Below are 16,781 nucleotides of genomic sequence, written 5' to 3'. Positions count from 1 at the left end.
AGAGTCCATTCATTTATGAAAAGAGTGGGAAGAAAAAGCAATAGATTTGAACATCTGTGGATATAAGACAGAGACTGTACTGTTGCACTGGCAATAGGCAATAAACTATTTCATTTGGCATCAATCTTGTTTGCAATAAAAGATGCTTTTATTGTATATGTGGGTTTCTGCCAAGTCCTAGACTAGTAGTTACGCCATGTAAAGTCAGGGATCTGTAGTTTACTGCTGAGTTGTGGCCAGGAGAGCTGACACATTGATCATAAAATTTGAAATGGGGAAAACAAAACATTATTTCAGTGTAGCTCTTTCCCAATGCAGATGTGTCCCAATAAAAAATCAAACAACATGTAATTTGACAAATCATTTGTAACCTGTTTAGTTGTTGTTGTTGTTTAGTCGTTAAGTCGTGTCCAACTCTTCGTGACCCCATGAACCATATTGCGCCAGGCCTTCCTGTCCTTCACTGCCTCCCTGAGTTTGCTCAGTTTCATGCTCATTGCTTCAGTGATGCTATCTAACCATCTCATCCTCTGCCGTCCTCTTCTCCTTTTGCCTTCAATCTTTCCCAGCATCAGGGTCTTCTCCAAAGAGATCTCTCTTCGCATTAGGTGACCAAAGTATCTGAGCTTGAGCTTCATTATCGATCCTTCCAATGAGCAATCAGGGTTGATTTCCTTTAAGAAACCTGTTTAGACAATGATCCATCTCCTTGGTCCTTGAAAAATACCATGATATATTCAGTGCTATCTTTTTCATGTTGGTATCATTGCCATGAGGAGTATCTTTATAGAATGGATATATTAGTAGAATGGAAGAACATGGCTTGTCAGCTGTTCATTCTATGGGGTTTAAAACTTTTGATAAAACTTATGATATTGTAAGATTTATAGTAAGTAAGTCACATGATTGCAATTTGGGTGCTCAGCAACTGGCTCACAATTTTATCATATAATTTCTGATTTGTTCCGCCTGTATGTCATATTTCAAAAATGATTTGAACATATATGTCCTAATAAGTGATCTTGGTTTTGAATAACTATTTCAAGGAATAACTATTGGAAGGTCCAAGGACTTCTCAAGGTCCTTCTCCTTTTTGGAAACAACTTTTTATTCTTCCAGCAATTCCTACCTATAATGAGCAGTTCTTGCTGTGTCTTTAATCTATTTTCTGAATCTGGATGTGCCATATTGGCATACATGATTAAATCTTTCTTGCTGTAGTGCTGGAAATCTTTCTTGCTGAAATAAAAGGCATGTAATGGTGAAGCTAATGGTGAGGTCACCGGGCTTATTCTTGTTTTTAGGATTCCATATTTTTAATGAACTTTGCCTTATAATATGTCCTTTCAATTTCTTTTCTTCCTTTGTTTCTTTGGCTATTAAGATCATTACTGATGCCTGCACATTCTAAATAACCCTATAAGCCATCTTGAAAATGCTTTTATGAAAAGAAACCTTCTATCAGACTAGTATTGATTAACCTAGACAATACAATGTGAGTAGGTTTGCTATGATAACCTAGATAGCACCTTTTATGGATTCTGTCTCCCAGTGCTGCATATGGTATCGTATCCTTCATATATTAGTATGACTGTGTATTACAAGGAAGTTAAGGATTTTATGGGAGATATTAAGTTGCACTTACACTATGTAGAATTTGAGAAAAGGAATTCTATGAATCAAATTCTTGTTTTCTTCTCACAGATTACGATCTTTGGTAAAACAGCTGGAGAGAGGAGAAGCTTCTGTTGTTGATTTAAAAAAGAACTTGGAATATGCAGCTACTGTGCTGGAATCCGTATACATTGATGAAACTAGGTGAGATGATTATTTTGGTATACTTACGTTTTGTTTTTAACTTTAGACCTAATAATGTTTTTAAGGTGAAAGGAATATTACATACATATGAAAATCATTTTGCTTCTAATAAGATTAAAAATGACATGTCTGTGTTCCTGGAAATACCACGAACAATCAGTAAACATGTTATCTTAAGAAATGAAAAAGCACTGTTCCAGTAGCATTATGCCAAGGTTCCATCATACACTTTCTCCTACCTATTCTCATTTTTTATGAGATGGAAGTGATATATTAAAAATACATAAATGAAACCTTATCTACTTGGCCCCATCCACAAAGCACAAGGCTGAACTGAATTTCTTCTATATTTTTTAAAGGCCGGGAGGATGCATTTAGTTCAGAATTATTTAAAACATTTGCCTACTTCCTGACAGTTTAGCCACCTTTTATTTTATTTTTTAAATTATCATTCAATTTATACTCCTCTTTTCTGTTTGTATGATAATTCAAGAAATGATAATAATATTTATTGTTTTGTATACCAAGGATGTGTTAATGATTACCATGGACATTTTAAGTTATGTATCACCATTATAGTTTATTAACTACTAGGACTCTGTGCACATTGTGGCAGCATACAAATCCATCAGCTTATGGTGGTATACAAATGTAATAAATAAAATTATTATCACTAATATCATTTATCAATTCAAATATTGATGAAGAAGATGTGTTTTTACCTAGTACTGAGAAGGGGAGGCCAAAGGCAATCCTTAGGGAGAGCATTCCAGTTCAGTGTTTATGTCTGCTTTTATAGAAGCCTTGAAAGACTTAGAAAAAGTATAGAAGAATTTGGAATAAAAGATTTTATTCTTTAAGTACTGAGAAGTTGCTACTGGCACAAGCGTGAGCTTCATGTTTTCTTTTGCCTTCCTTTCAGCTTGTGGAAATCTCTCTACTGTAGAATAACTTATCTTGAGCTTTTGAAATGGCAAAAGAATGGAACAAACATTGGACAAGCATTTTGGCTGAACAGCTTGCTTTTGAAAACATGCTAACTAAGTAGAAATGTGCAGTTTTGTCCTGGATATATTGCAGTTTTAATCATGAATAACACTAAAAAAAATAATGCAGCATTATGTGATTGTTCTGTCTTCTAGAAGCATGGTACTTTGCACTCTGCTGTTGTTGTTCATAGAGAAAACACAACGTCAGTAATATTTTTCATTAAATTTACCCCCTTTGCACAATAAAATAAAATAAAATAAAATAAAATAAAACAAAACTCACCCAACCAACAGATTTAATTTTGGGTTCTGCATGTCTGACAACTGGAAGAATGTTGTTCCAAGGTAACTATTGCTTAACATTTTTCCTCTGTCCTCTCCCAGGCGCCTGTTGGACACAGAAGATGAGCTCAGTGATATCCAGTCTGATTCTGTGCCTTCAGAGGTACGGGATTGGCTGGCTTCTACCTTCACCCGACAGATGGGGATGATGCTCAGAAGAACTGAGGAAAAGCCACGGTTCAGAAGCATTGTCCATGCAGTTCAGGCCGGAATATTTGTGGAGAGGTAACAGACAGTGGGCAGAGACTGCAGATTTTATCTTTAACCTTGAATAAAGGCTATTTGACATAGTTTTTGTTTTGAGGAAGAAAACCAGGCTAAATTGGGAATGGACACTGAGAACAATTATTGTAAGTTCTTATGATCTGATGATGAGTTGTGCCTTCAAGTCAGTGTTGATTCCTGGCAACTGCCTGGACAAGTCCTTGTTTTCTTGGCAAGATTTCAGGAGTGGTTTGCCATTACCTCATTCCTAGGGCTGAGAGAGTGTGACTGGCCCAAGGTCACCCAGCTAGCTTCATGCCTAAGGTGGGACTGGAATTCATGGTCTCCCAATTTCTAGCCTAATGCCTTAACCACTACACCAAACTGGCTCTCTTTCTTATGATCTACAAAATTAAAATAACCATGAGCAAAATCATGGCCACATACCATGGCCAAATACAGATATATTGCAACTATTTTTCATTTATAATAAATTAAATTGAGACTTAAACTTATTTAAAGTGGATCCATTAAAATGAATCAGATTTAAGATAATAATTTAAGTCTCATTGATTTCAATAGGCCACTGTTGGTTTAAATTTGAATCAAATCCATTGTTTTATGAGGCCTTGGAAAAGAAAAAAGGAAATTATAACAAATAATATTTTGTTTTTTGTGAGGGCTATAGAAAGCAATCATAGCTGTATTGGTCCAGGTTGAAAAGAAATTCAAAATTCACTGCAGGATAATACCTTTATTAGGACCAATAAAATGTCACAGCAGAATGTGCAAGCTTTCAAATTATCTAGAATTCTTCATCAGGCAAGATCTTACAATAACATCCCAAAATTAGTTTGGATATTTCAGCTATAAGATGTACAGTTCAGTCAGTCCCGAATGGAGATTGTAGATTGAATGCATAATTAATGTTAGTTAATGTTGGTGGAACATTACACCTTGCATTCAAGGGAAAAGAAAATGGTTGATCCAGACATATCTGAAGACACAAAAGCTATTAGAGCTCAACAGTTTTCCTGCCATGGCCACAATGACAGTGAGTTGCTTAGAAGAATATCTGTATCTGTATCTGTATCTGTATCTCTATCTATCTTTATCATCTTCTAGTTCTGTGCAGTCTTAGGTTCATTCTGCACACTCATAATCAAAGGGATCTTGTACAATTTTTCAGGATCATTTTGCAGATTCAAATAAACATGTACAATGAATGCAATAATTACAATGCAATAGTACATATAAGATGCCCTTCCTTCCTTCCTTCCTTCCTTCCTTCCTTCCTTCCTTCCTTCCTTCCTTCCTTCCTTCCTTCCTTCCTTCCTTCCTTCCTTCCTTCCTTCCTTCCTTCCTTCCTTCCCTGCCTCCCTGCCTCCCTGCCTCCCTGCCTCCCTGCCTCCCTGCCTCCCTGCCTCCTTTCCATCAGAAGCCCTCAAATTTGGAAGGCTGTCAAGCCCATTTGAAATCTTCAGATGAGGCCTTTTAAATGGTTGCCATGAGGGATAAGCCTTTCTCATTCACAACAAGGGTGCCATGGAAGATTTGGCCAGTCCCACATCTATTGCATGACACTAAAATAAGCACAGTAACACACACATATGAGAAAAATGACAAACTATACATTTAGCAAAGGCAAAACATCCCCTACCACCTGCTGTAATTCCTTTGGACCCTTTTCTATTGTTCTAGCAACATAAAAATGAACCAACCATTGAACTGTAGCCACCCTATTATTATTTCCCAAGAATGCCATTTTTAGGCCCCAGAATTATTCTTGCCAACCAGCATGACACTGGCTGCTGGCACTTCTCTTTGCAGCCCACCAGCCGATCCAGATTAAGAAGGGGCAGAGAACCTGATAGACGCCAAGGGTAGTCTTACATTGGTACACCATGTGCACCTTAAGTAAATTGTATGTTCATCATACCATAACATATGACACCTAATATGCAAAGTGCACTTTTGTAGAAACACTAGGTCTGAATGGAAGCTATTTGTCAATAGAAATAAATTCTATTTGTCATAGAAACTGAAAAGATATTTTATGGATTTGCATATAGATAAGGGATGGGTTATGGGAAGAAGAGATACTTGTTTGTAACCTTATAGGGGGTCAAGAGCTATCAAATTTGCCTTTACTTGTTGTGATGAAGATTGGAAGTCACTTCTTCACATTCTTTCTTTTCTTTTTCTTTTTCTTTTTTCTCTTACTTTCTTCTTTTTCTTTTTTCCTTTTTATTTCTTTGCACTCTTTATTCTTTCTATTTCTTTTTCTGAGTTTAGTTTGTATTCATTTTTGCAACTGTAACTAAAATCTTTAATAAAAATTATGAAAAAAAGAAGCAAAAGGGGGAATAAACAAAGAAAGGCAATTGATGAGTCATATCCACTGTAAAGAACTTAGTTATGCTTTAATTGTCATTTCTTACACTTATAACATTATTTTTATCATGCTAGAATGTACAGGCGTACATCCAATATGGTTGGACTTAGCTACCCCCCAGCTGTAATTGCAGTGCTAAAGGTAATGCCAATGAGCCATTTTCTCTTATAAAATACTATAACAACATTATGGTCTTGACTGGGTTTCTGCAGTATACTTTTTGTTTTCTCTAAAGTTTAATTCTCATATTCGATGGAATCTGTTTAAAGAAAAAAAATATAAACAATATATTTGATCATCATAGCCATCTATTCCTAACCTTGGTGTTGCCAAAATGAAGAAATGTGCATTGTGACCTCTCAATACAAGCTCTGCCCTTTTGTACTTGTGCCATAATATTGCACGTAAGTACATAAGGGACAGAGTGCATCATTATGTAAATTTTGTCAAAAGTCCCCCCTTGCACCCTATGATAATTTACCTTAACAAATATATTATGAAACTGTCATTATCTTACATATGCATATTTACTTGAGCATAAGCACTCTACCAGCGGTGACAGTTTTGTGCAGCGAAGGAACAGTGTGTGTTGCTTTGCAATCAACTAGATCTCAGGTGTAAGAGAGTCTTCTTTCATGTGCATATCAGTGCAATTGCAACCTTTTAGTAGTTCTTTCTCCTCAAAATGAACTGAAACTTTGTATGCACTTGCAGGCATTTACATGGAGATATAAAACATTATTTGAGTCGGCAAATGGAGTGGAAGAATTCCCATTCAACTACTGTTTCAGCTCACAACTGTTGACATTAGCAAATGTGGATCAGGCCTGAATCCTTGATTTCAGTACATTCTTTTTCTACATAAGGGAATTAAACTTGCAACCCATCTTTCCTATGGCTGGTATCTTCGGTCAGCTACATTTGTCAGTGAATCTGTATACAGAGGGAGTTCCATGGAGCGATCCTTCAGATCTTGTGTTAACCCTAAAGAATTGAGAAAAACCCTCGCTCATAGAAGAGTAAAATGAAATTTTACTATTTTACATAGTGACCTGAATTCACTGTAATTGTAGGGCAGCTGCTAAAAATCACATGTGGCTTTAGGAACATTTGCAACTGATTTTGGTTTAAATCACTTCTAAGTATCCATATGAATGAATATCAGTGTAACCTGTATTAGCAGAATTGCACTTATCCAGTTGGATGTAAAAATTTCCTTACTATGAAAAAAAAAAAAAAGCCCTGCTCATTAGAGACAATTTTCCTGTTAGAGGAAGTTAACTTTTTCATTTTTTCTTTTTCTTATTTGGCTTAATTAGAACTGAACTATATGTTCAGGATAATAAATTATACGTTGTTTTATCAGTGAAAAGCAAGCTAGAAAATGTAAATATCAATAAATGAATTTGCATGTCCAAGAAAAGAGCTTATTGTTCTTATCACTTGAAATGTCAATGGTAGACTGGAAGCATCACAGATTTTAAGTCTTCATAATGCCTACTTGCTCTAGAAATGGACACTGCCAACACAGTTCTTTTGCGGATTTGAATGCAAATATTTTTTGTATCAACTGTAATCAAATGACATCCTTGTACCAGACTCTGAAATTCTTGCCTTACCTTTTGAGTCTGGTTGACGTCATAAAGTGTGTGTATATGTGGATGCCTGTACCCATACTCAACACACATTCAAATTATTTCTCCCCAGACTTTGGTCTGAAATTAACTCCCTGTGAAAATATTCTTATTAGATTTTAGGCTAAGACAACTTTACTATTTACAAATGGCCTGTGAAGAATTGTCCTTTTGTCTTCTTTCACAGCTGGAGTCAAATCATACATATGCATGTATGAAAGTCAGTCATCTTGTTTTCCATAATTAGAATACCTTGGGGAAATAGGAACTAATCTGCAGTAGAGGCTGAACATAGCACCAGAAGATTCCAATCTGGAAATTTAAATCTTTTATGCGTTATTACAGACATGTAGGCTCACTGTCCATGATTAGCTGCAAAATAAAATGGCAAATGCCAACATGAAGTCAAATTTTCAGATATTTCCCTTAGAGTTTTTGTGAATTCTTTGTCTGGAGATAAAGGAACTGAAAGCCCTGATACTTTTTTCATACTGAAGATAAGGGATAGCTAAGCTAGTTATTAAATGTGTTCTCATGTTTAAGTAGATTGAGTTATGCTTTCACTAAAAAAGAAAAGAAAAAAGCAGATGATTTATGGGAGAAAAGCCAGCAATCTTGTACCTTAATGTTCCTCACAGGGGTGTTTTAAGGTAAAGAAAAGGGCTTCTTGGAGAAAAGGCAAGATAACAATTTAATTTATGTACCTCTATTAAAATATTCCCTGCCTAGACTTTATAGGGAGATAGACTCACACTTGGGCCTTATTACTGACATGAGTCTTTTCCACCATTACAGTTTTATTTAGAGCAATTTATATGGGAAGACCCAGGTTTATTTCTAGATAAAAATCTTAGAATGCTAGAGATTAGGGCTGTGATTACAGTGATATAGATATCTTTAGGACTGTTCTGAATTCATTTGATCAATCAATTCTAAACACAGTAATATTGAATATGGTATTTGCTTATTCCAAAGTAGGTACTCATAAGTAAATAAAAATTAAACACCTATTGTTAAACTGACAGTCATGACAGCTATCCAAAAAGAATTTCCAAAGATCACTTTACCAAGAGATCCCTCAAACCTAAAGCTGGCCCATTACAAATAAATCTTGAAATGAATAAAATTTAAATAGAGCCAGTGGCTGATAGTTTGCAGTTTAAATGTTAACTGAATGATCACTCAGGGTACTTAGAGCTCAGCTTATCTGAATATGAATTAGGAAAATTCTAACTCAGCATGTTGTGGACCGTCCCATTTCCCAATGTTAACATTACAGAGAATCAAAAGCTATCATCTCAGACCATTTTTTTCACCTACCACTATGCTTCTTCTACTTACACATCGGTGAAGCTGAATAAGGGCATTTTAGAGTACAATGATGGTATTTACTTCTATTTTCAAAGCATTATTTGAAAATATTAGGTGATAGATACCATGACAGCATGGGTCCTTCCTACTGTATTGCTTTTCTGATTGCTTGGTATTTCCACTTAATCTGAAAACACAACAGGAAATATTACAGCCAGATTACATTTGGGATATTCATTCATAATGTAATCAAATATATGATATGAGTAATGTTAAATGAAATTGTAACTTTCCTTGTAATTTGTAATTCAATAGGGTATCTTCTTGTCAATGTTTCTTACATTTATATACTTTTCTTCATATGGATTAAAAACATAGAACAAAGATTCAAACCAGTCTTTGGTATTAACATAACATTAACATAGGTTGGCATAAGCAATAGTTATTATTATATATTTAATAATTAAACAGTAAAAAATGTGTTTCTTTCTTACTTCTATGTTGTATTTCTGCTACATAACCATCCAGGCAGCATGCAACAAATTAAATAAAAATGAACAAAAAATTAAAAATACTTCAAAACATTAAAACCAAAAGGAAATCCTGGATTGTAGTTGGAACATTGCAGTGACTGAGCACCATGTTAGAATAAGCAGTCATAGGGTATCTGTATTTGTCTATCTGCTGTTTTCCCTCTACCCACACCCCGCCGTGGACAGAGAATCGCTTAAATATTCTTGCAGATGAGAGGTATAGAAAAGTATGGGTGGGGGGATTTATGATTATGAATTTTTGGATCATAAATTCTGCCTGCTCTTCTGGCTTGAGCGTGGCATCCAGTGGCATCCATAACAAGCCACAACAGTACGTGATGCAAGTTCTTCAAAGTAGCAAATTCTGAAACACAAATAGATGAATTTCTGGCTTTATCAGAATCAAAACAGAACTCTGTAATTAACATAAATGTGTGTGTGTGTGTGTGTGGAGGGGGAATCAACAACTCCAACTCTGAGTGTAAGTGGAGTACTTAAAATTACCAGAATTCTATCACGTCAAACTCAGAGCACATTATCTATTTTATATTAAAGTAATCAGAAATAAATAGTAAATATCATACCTTGAACTTCCTGAAGGGTGTGTGTGTGTGTGTGTGTGTTCTTTTGTGCAGATGGTAAAGAGAATATACTAATGCCTTTTTTTCCCTTCACACAGAATGTAGACAAGTGGTCATTTGATGTATTTGCATTAAATGATGCCAGTGGGGATCATGCACTGAAATTTATTTTCTATGAACTGCTCACACGCTATGATTTGATCAGCCGTTTCAAGGTCAGTAGTCCTGTACCTTTTCCTTTCTCCTATTCCATAGATTATTGAAAACGACATATCAATAATTTATATTTCTGATTTTCTTTTGTCATTGTTGTTTTGTATTTTGGCTGCTGATTACAACACACTTGTCCCCTGATTTACTTAGAACGTTCTTAATATTGCAATTAACTAGAGCTGGCCAATTTCAGAAATCCATGATTCCATTGTATATGGAATGAAATTAGTAGCATTAAAAGGCTTCTCCAAAGGAAAACTTCCCACCATTAATATTCCAGATATTATGGCCTACCTACATCATACTTTCTGAATTTATGATTTTCAATATTCTTTGCTTCCTATTGCTATCCAGCTTATTGTGGCTTATTTCTCCTCCATTCTGTCTTCAAATTCTATTTGTGGGCCAGACATGAACACACTCTGAGGAGTAGTTGCAAGGAGCTTTACTTAGGATTTAATAAATAGAGGCAGGGCATGTGTGCAAACACACGCATAGAGCAGCAAAGTCCCAATCCCTTTGTTTGTTTCAACAGCTTGTTTCCAAAGAGGTTTGTTGTTGTTGTTCAGTCGTTAAGTTGTGTCCGACTTTTCGTGACCCCATGAACCATATCACGCCAGGCCTTCCTGTCCTTCACAAATGGCCAAAGTCCAAAGTGGGGGGTGGGCTATAGTCCAGAAGGCCAAGAGTCTGAACATGGGTTGTTGGTCCAAGTTCCAAGTCCCGAGGAGCAGAGTTTCCACAGGCAGCAGGTTCAGGAGGGAAATGCACAGAGTTCCAGCAAGTGGAGCAGTTCTTTACAATAGAGAACTGCTGGGCAGTGACAGGTCTGAAATGAGGCCTGCACCATATGCAGTCAATCAAGGGCAGGAATGCCCTGGCTGCACAAGAAGCCTTCTCTGTTCTGCTCTGTGCTCAGCCTTATGTGCTCTAGGGCTGGGAAGAGGTCCTGGATCCAATTCCTCACCTTTTTCTGCCTCGGGCAGACTTGTATATTCCTTGGCCATGTCAGCCTCTAATGCCTGATTGCTAGGCTCCCCCTGAAACTGGTATTCATACAGGGTATCTTGAGCGCTTATTCCATTTCAGACTCTTCTGAAGCTGAGCCGTCCATCATGCTAATGAGCTTCCATTTTTAATGGCACGGCTTTGAATGTGATGATGATTGGGAGGGAATAGGGAGTGCAATCTTTCACCTGTCATTCTCTGTACTGATATCTCATTTTCAACAGAACTACTGGATGTTCTCTAATGGGGAAGTGCAAAAGCTACAATCATATAAATAGGATTAAATAGCACAAGTGGTTGCTCCATTAAACTACCTGCGTTTTGGGAGACAAAGTGTTATGTGGGTCCAACATAGCCATTCCAGGAAGTAAAGGAGAATAAGCTTCCCTTTTTCAAAGATCCCAGACAAGTGCTGCTATAAGCATCCTAGGTGAAGAATTTAATCCTTGTTCGTGACTGTTTATCCTCTCCCTCCAAATCCATTCAATTCTCTATTAGTGTGTCTATGTATTTATATAAATATAAGAATTCAGCCTTTATTTATTTATTTATGGACAGTAGAGTACAGTATATCTCTACAGAATCCGGACCTTAAATAATGAAAGAAAAACTTCATGTAATAATGTCCATATTACTCTATAAAGCAAAAGAATACAATACTGCCTCTGTCTGCAATGGTAATTGAGCAGAAATTTGCGACTCTCCTGGAAAGTATCATTGATTTAACAGCTACAATGAATCAATTACAATTTCTAGGAGAGTTACAAAATTGATTTAACAACTACAATGTGAAGAAGTGCACAACAATGTACTAAGCGGAAGGGGAAAAACCCCCCACAAGATTGCCCCTTTTACCCTTCTTTATTTTTATTTTTATTGGCATTAGAACCATTATCAATGAAAATACATTATGAAGTTAAAACATCAGGAGTTAAATTAACTCAAGGGCATGAATTGAAATTATATGTTGATGATATTGTATTTACAATTCCACAACTGAAAGTTTACTTAATACTATTAGTTGAAGGTATACAGCAATATGGTCTTGTGTCCAGTTAAAAAACTCAAATGTTGACATGAAATTTGGTAGAGGAAGAAAAGCAGTATCTCTACTTTGTATCAGAGTTTAACTTTACTATAGAAAAGGTTAAATATTTAGGAATTTACATGAAAAACATATCTGGAATTTATTTAAAAATAATTACTTATCATATTGGAAAAGTATAACAGTATAAATTTCTCCAGATGTGATAAATTAAATCTGTCTTGGCTAGGTAGAATTTCAGCCATCAAAATGAATATTTTATCAAGACTTAATTTTCTTTTTTCAAATGATTTCAATATATACTGAAAACAAGATTAAGTGATTGGCAGATATGGTCCAATAAAAGATCAAGGATTATATTCAAGATTCTACAGAACTCAAAAGTGCAAGATAGTTTAACTAATCCAAACTTTAAATTGTATTCTCATGCTAGCTGCTTAATGTGGATTTTAGAGTGGATTCTACTTCCTTATTCCTTGGCTACATCTATGGAAAGAGCAGGACTTTCAGATGGTTTGCATAAATACCTCTGGGTTGACACAAATAGAAACAATAGAAACAAATAGAAATAAAGATCTATAAGAGAGATCTTGCAATAATAAATAATATATTGATTATCTGGGATAAATATAGAAAAAAATCAGTCTAGATTTGTTTCCTCTCATATTGTTATTAATTGTTTATTTTTATGAAGGTACCAAGAAATTTGTTCAGTGGAAAGCTAACAATTCATTCAGATTGTAGGATTTAATTATTATTTAATTTATTACTTAATTATAGATTGTAATAATTTAATTATTAATAAAATGAAGATAAAATCCTTTGAAACTTACTTCACAATGGTTTACTATACCTGATTAGTTTCAGTATCTTCAAATATGTAGCACAGTATCAAAAGAATTGCAGAAGCAAAGGGGAATACTGGGAGATTTGACTGAATTTGAAGATCATATAAGTTGTAACTCAGAACATTTGTTGATGATAAACTGCTAGTGTAATATAACTCAGAATCCGAACAGATCAAAGATTGTATGGTTAAATGGATCCAGAATTTTAATGCAATAATAGATTCAACAATGGACACCTCAATGGAAGAACATTTAGTTGATTCCAAACATCATACTCAGAGAAAATTGGTATAAGAAGTTTTATCATTAGTACATTGCCCCAGTTTTATTGCTAAAATGGATAATTCATTTCCAAAAAATTGTCAGAAATGTAATGGAGGGGTCAGATATATTTTTCTATACTTGCCATAAAGCTCAACAATTCTGGAAAATAATTCATACTGGCATGAAACAAATCTTTAAAATTAAATTCCTATTTCAACCTATGATATTCTTATTAAAGTTCACCAGTCCATATATCTCTTAAAATATACTGAATTAGCTTTATATATAACTCCTACAAGGATATAATATGCTTCTTACTGGAAAGGTCATCTGATCTCTTCAGTGGAAGACTGGCTAACCAAGTTATGGGAATACTGTATGTTTTGATGTCCAGAATAACTTTGTACCTTAAAAACAAATCTGAAACAGAATTCAATTCAAACTGGAAATCATCCTTAGACATTGTAATATGTGGATTGGTGCAACATCCAAAATGTGGGCTTTCTATGCATAGAATAGAATTTTATTTTATTAATGCAGTGAATCTTTTTGTTACAAACATAATCAGTGAGACAATAGTATTGCAACTGTTAATAGCTTTTGAGAAATCAGTATAGATTTTTAGTAATGTGGACTGAACTTACTACAGTGTTATTCATTATTTATTATATCTTGACCTTGATTCTTGATATTCATTTTAGCTTTAATAATGATTCTTAGTTTTTTAATGTCTTCTTCTGAATTTCTGTGTTAGTTGATGAATAAAGTCATAATTAAGTATTTGCACCAAATTGTATAAATTAAATAAGAAGGACATGGAACAGCGATATGGTTTTACTCAACTCTGCTGCCATCTTGAATGAATGAACTGTATGTGTAAATGAATTAAATAATATTGGTCCCCAACAGTCAATCTTAACTTAATATTGGCAAAATCACAAAAAGTTCCAAAAGTACAAAGAAGGAGACAAATTATGCCCAGTCTGCTAAAAATTGTAGGCAAGTCGTATGGGAGACATTTTTATGCAAAATTGATGGACTAGATGTTACAGTTCAGTGTGGGGAAAATCCATCTATTTTCATACAGTGGAAATTCTAAAATCAGTGCTATGCTAAAGCGAAAATTGGTGATAACTTTCATATTATAAAGCAAGCAAGAAAAAAAACCCTGCATTTCCAAACTTATGAGTTAACCCATAACCTAGAGCAACTGAATAATGATGATAAGTTTCATATCTCTCCCATAACCCAGGATAGTGGTCTGTAAATAATTTTATAAAACTAGTTCTATAGTGTTATATTGAAGATGTTATCCATAGATTAAACATCTTAATTAAGTTTGAAAGAAAGTGCTGAGGTGGTTTTTAAAAATTTTTACTTATTAATATTAGTGAGATGTGGGGCACATTATATAACTCTAAGAAGATGCATTGGGTGATGGCATTTGCCTCAAAGGATGTCAGAATTTCCAAGCACGTGAAACAGTGTTGATGAAAATTTTGCTAACGTTAAAACAATCTATTGTGCTAAAGTTGTTTTTCACAATTTCACAATACCTTCTTTTCTGTGTTTATGTATAGATTCCAATTTCTGCTCTTGTCTCCTTTGTGGAAGCTCTGGAAGTTGGCTATAGCAAGTATAAAAATCCGTACCACAATCTAATGCATGCAGCAGACGTCACACAGACTGTTCATTACCTCCTTTTTAAGACAGGTGTTGCGGTAAGTGGACAAATTATTTTTCCTAAGAGACCAATATGGAAATGGTTTGACCATGGAAGGTTGACATAGGCAGGTTTGAAGGTATTTATGGCATATAGTAAAATTTAGGTGTGCTAAAGTAGGTCTCTTTCCAAGCAGCAGAAGGTATATATTTTGATTGAATGCATGCCATTAAGGTGTTGTCAACTCTTAGTGACCACAAGCTTTTTATTAAACTGAGACTATTTGGAATATAATTTGTTGTTTAGACATATGTTAAGCGTAAGGTGTCTTTAGGAATTTTTCTAAGATATTGTTGAACTTAGGGTTGTAGGGTTCTAGAATTAGCTAAAAGTTCAGGTAGATTAGGATAACATTATTCATTGAGCTCTTTTATTAGTAGTTAGGGTAGATGGTCAACTCCAGAGTATTAATGTCATTCTAATCTTTCTTACAGAACACATTCAAGCTTTAATGTAATGTTATCATAAATCTGTTAAACTGCAGTCAGTAACGTAGTCTAGCAAAGACTTAGGTATGTAGGTCTGAACCTGTGTTGCAACTCAGACCACAAATGGCCCTACTCTCTAGGAGTTTGCAGTCTATATCTTTTTCTATATTAATTTGTTCAATATGACTTTCCCATAAGCTGATAATCCTTATGGTGCTATTGACCCATGTTTGGAACAATTTCATATAGGGTGTGCTAAAGATATACACGGAGTAGAAAATAAATTTGGTTTCAGTTTTGGGACAAAACAGCATATATTTCAGTGAACAAAACTTAAAACAGCATGACCTTAGGAAACAATGGGAGCTTGAAACAAAGTCACCAAAATGGTGGGGCACTACATGCTGCCTGTTACTTGCTACTCAACCAACAGGTTTGGCCAAAGGTTTGATCATTTAAAAAAAATATAAAAGAAATTCCTATAGCAAATTATGGAAGAAGCAGCTTTAACTTTTGTAACCTGTGAATGTGTGCTACATCTACATGTAGATGTAGTGGAAATCAAGAAATCCATAGAAATCTATGGAATATGAATATTTTTATGTTTTAAGATATCACAAACCCTTTATTGTTTTTACTACAACAACCAAATAATTGGCTATCTCTCTGGGTTGCATAATGACCTCCATGATACAAGCAGTTTGTGCCATTTCTGAATGCCTCTGCATGACAGAAAAGGACTATAAAAACATTCAGTAATAAAATATATAAAATATAGCTGTGAATCAAAGAATAAAGTGAAAATAAAGTCACCTATTCAAAATAGTAATAAATATACCAGGGCAATCGCTATGTTTCATGACATGAATCTAAAATTTACAGTCAATGCATTTTAGAATGTGCCAAGCAATCGTTTCACAAATGTGCTCACAGAAATCAGACACAGGCAAAAACATAAGCAAAGCTTTAATCAAGCGATATTTTCTCCTGCTTCAGAAGAACCCTGCATTCAGCATCTCTTTATATTTCTCACAGTTAATTAATATAGAATATAACATTAAACTGGGCAATAAAGACCCCAGCTGTGAATGTTATGTGGAAGCCAATTTCTGTCAGTTCATTTTGACTAAAGAAAACCCTTTGCTTTAAAGCTGAGTGTAAATAGCTACATGATCTTGCTCTGTAAAACAGCCATAGGTGTGCAGCTGTCTACTTCCTGATTGGTAGTTATCTCTTTATTGGAAGCAAGAAATCAGAGAGGCAGCAGGAAGCCTACGTTATTTTAATGAGTAACATCATATTGGGAAAGACAGCTGTCGTTGTCTTCTAGTAGATAATTGGAAATGCCAATTAAAAAAAGAGACAGTGAGAGACCAAGATAATCAGGGTCGTGGACATCTTTCAAGTATTATGTTGAAGAGAAAAAGCATGGATAGCAGAGGATA

General features: G+C 34.9%; 1 protein-coding gene across 3 annotated transcripts in view; it reads left to right on the top strand.

Moving 5' to 3' along the window:
- PDE1C (phosphodiesterase 1C) overlaps window positions 1-16,781 on the top strand; it is a 238,830-nt gene that overhangs the window by 158,386 nt on the left and 63,663 nt on the right. For all 3 annotated transcript variants that reach the window (XM_088149941.1, XM_088149943.1, XM_088149942.1), the window contains 5 exons: window positions 1,705-1,818; window positions 3,192-3,374; window positions 5,823-5,889; window positions 9,906-10,022; window positions 14,766-14,906. In XM_088149941.1, the coding sequence (XP_088006067.1) occupies window positions 1,705-1,818; window positions 3,192-3,374; window positions 5,823-5,889; window positions 9,906-10,022; window positions 14,766-14,906 (622 nt within the window). The remainder of the gene's footprint in view (window positions 1-1,704; window positions 1,819-3,191; window positions 3,375-5,822; window positions 5,890-9,905; window positions 10,023-14,765; window positions 14,907-16,781) is intronic.

The sequence above is a fragment of the Python bivittatus genome, unplaced genomic scaffold (assembly GCF_059951505.1).
Source record: "Python bivittatus isolate LINGU-HERP-01145 unplaced genomic scaffold, Pbiv_v1 ctg000610_np1212, whole genome shotgun sequence".
Classification (NCBI taxonomy): domain Eukaryota; kingdom Metazoa; phylum Chordata; class Lepidosauria; order Squamata; family Pythonidae; genus Python; species Python bivittatus.
This window is presented reverse-complemented; position numbering and strand designations above follow the sequence as displayed.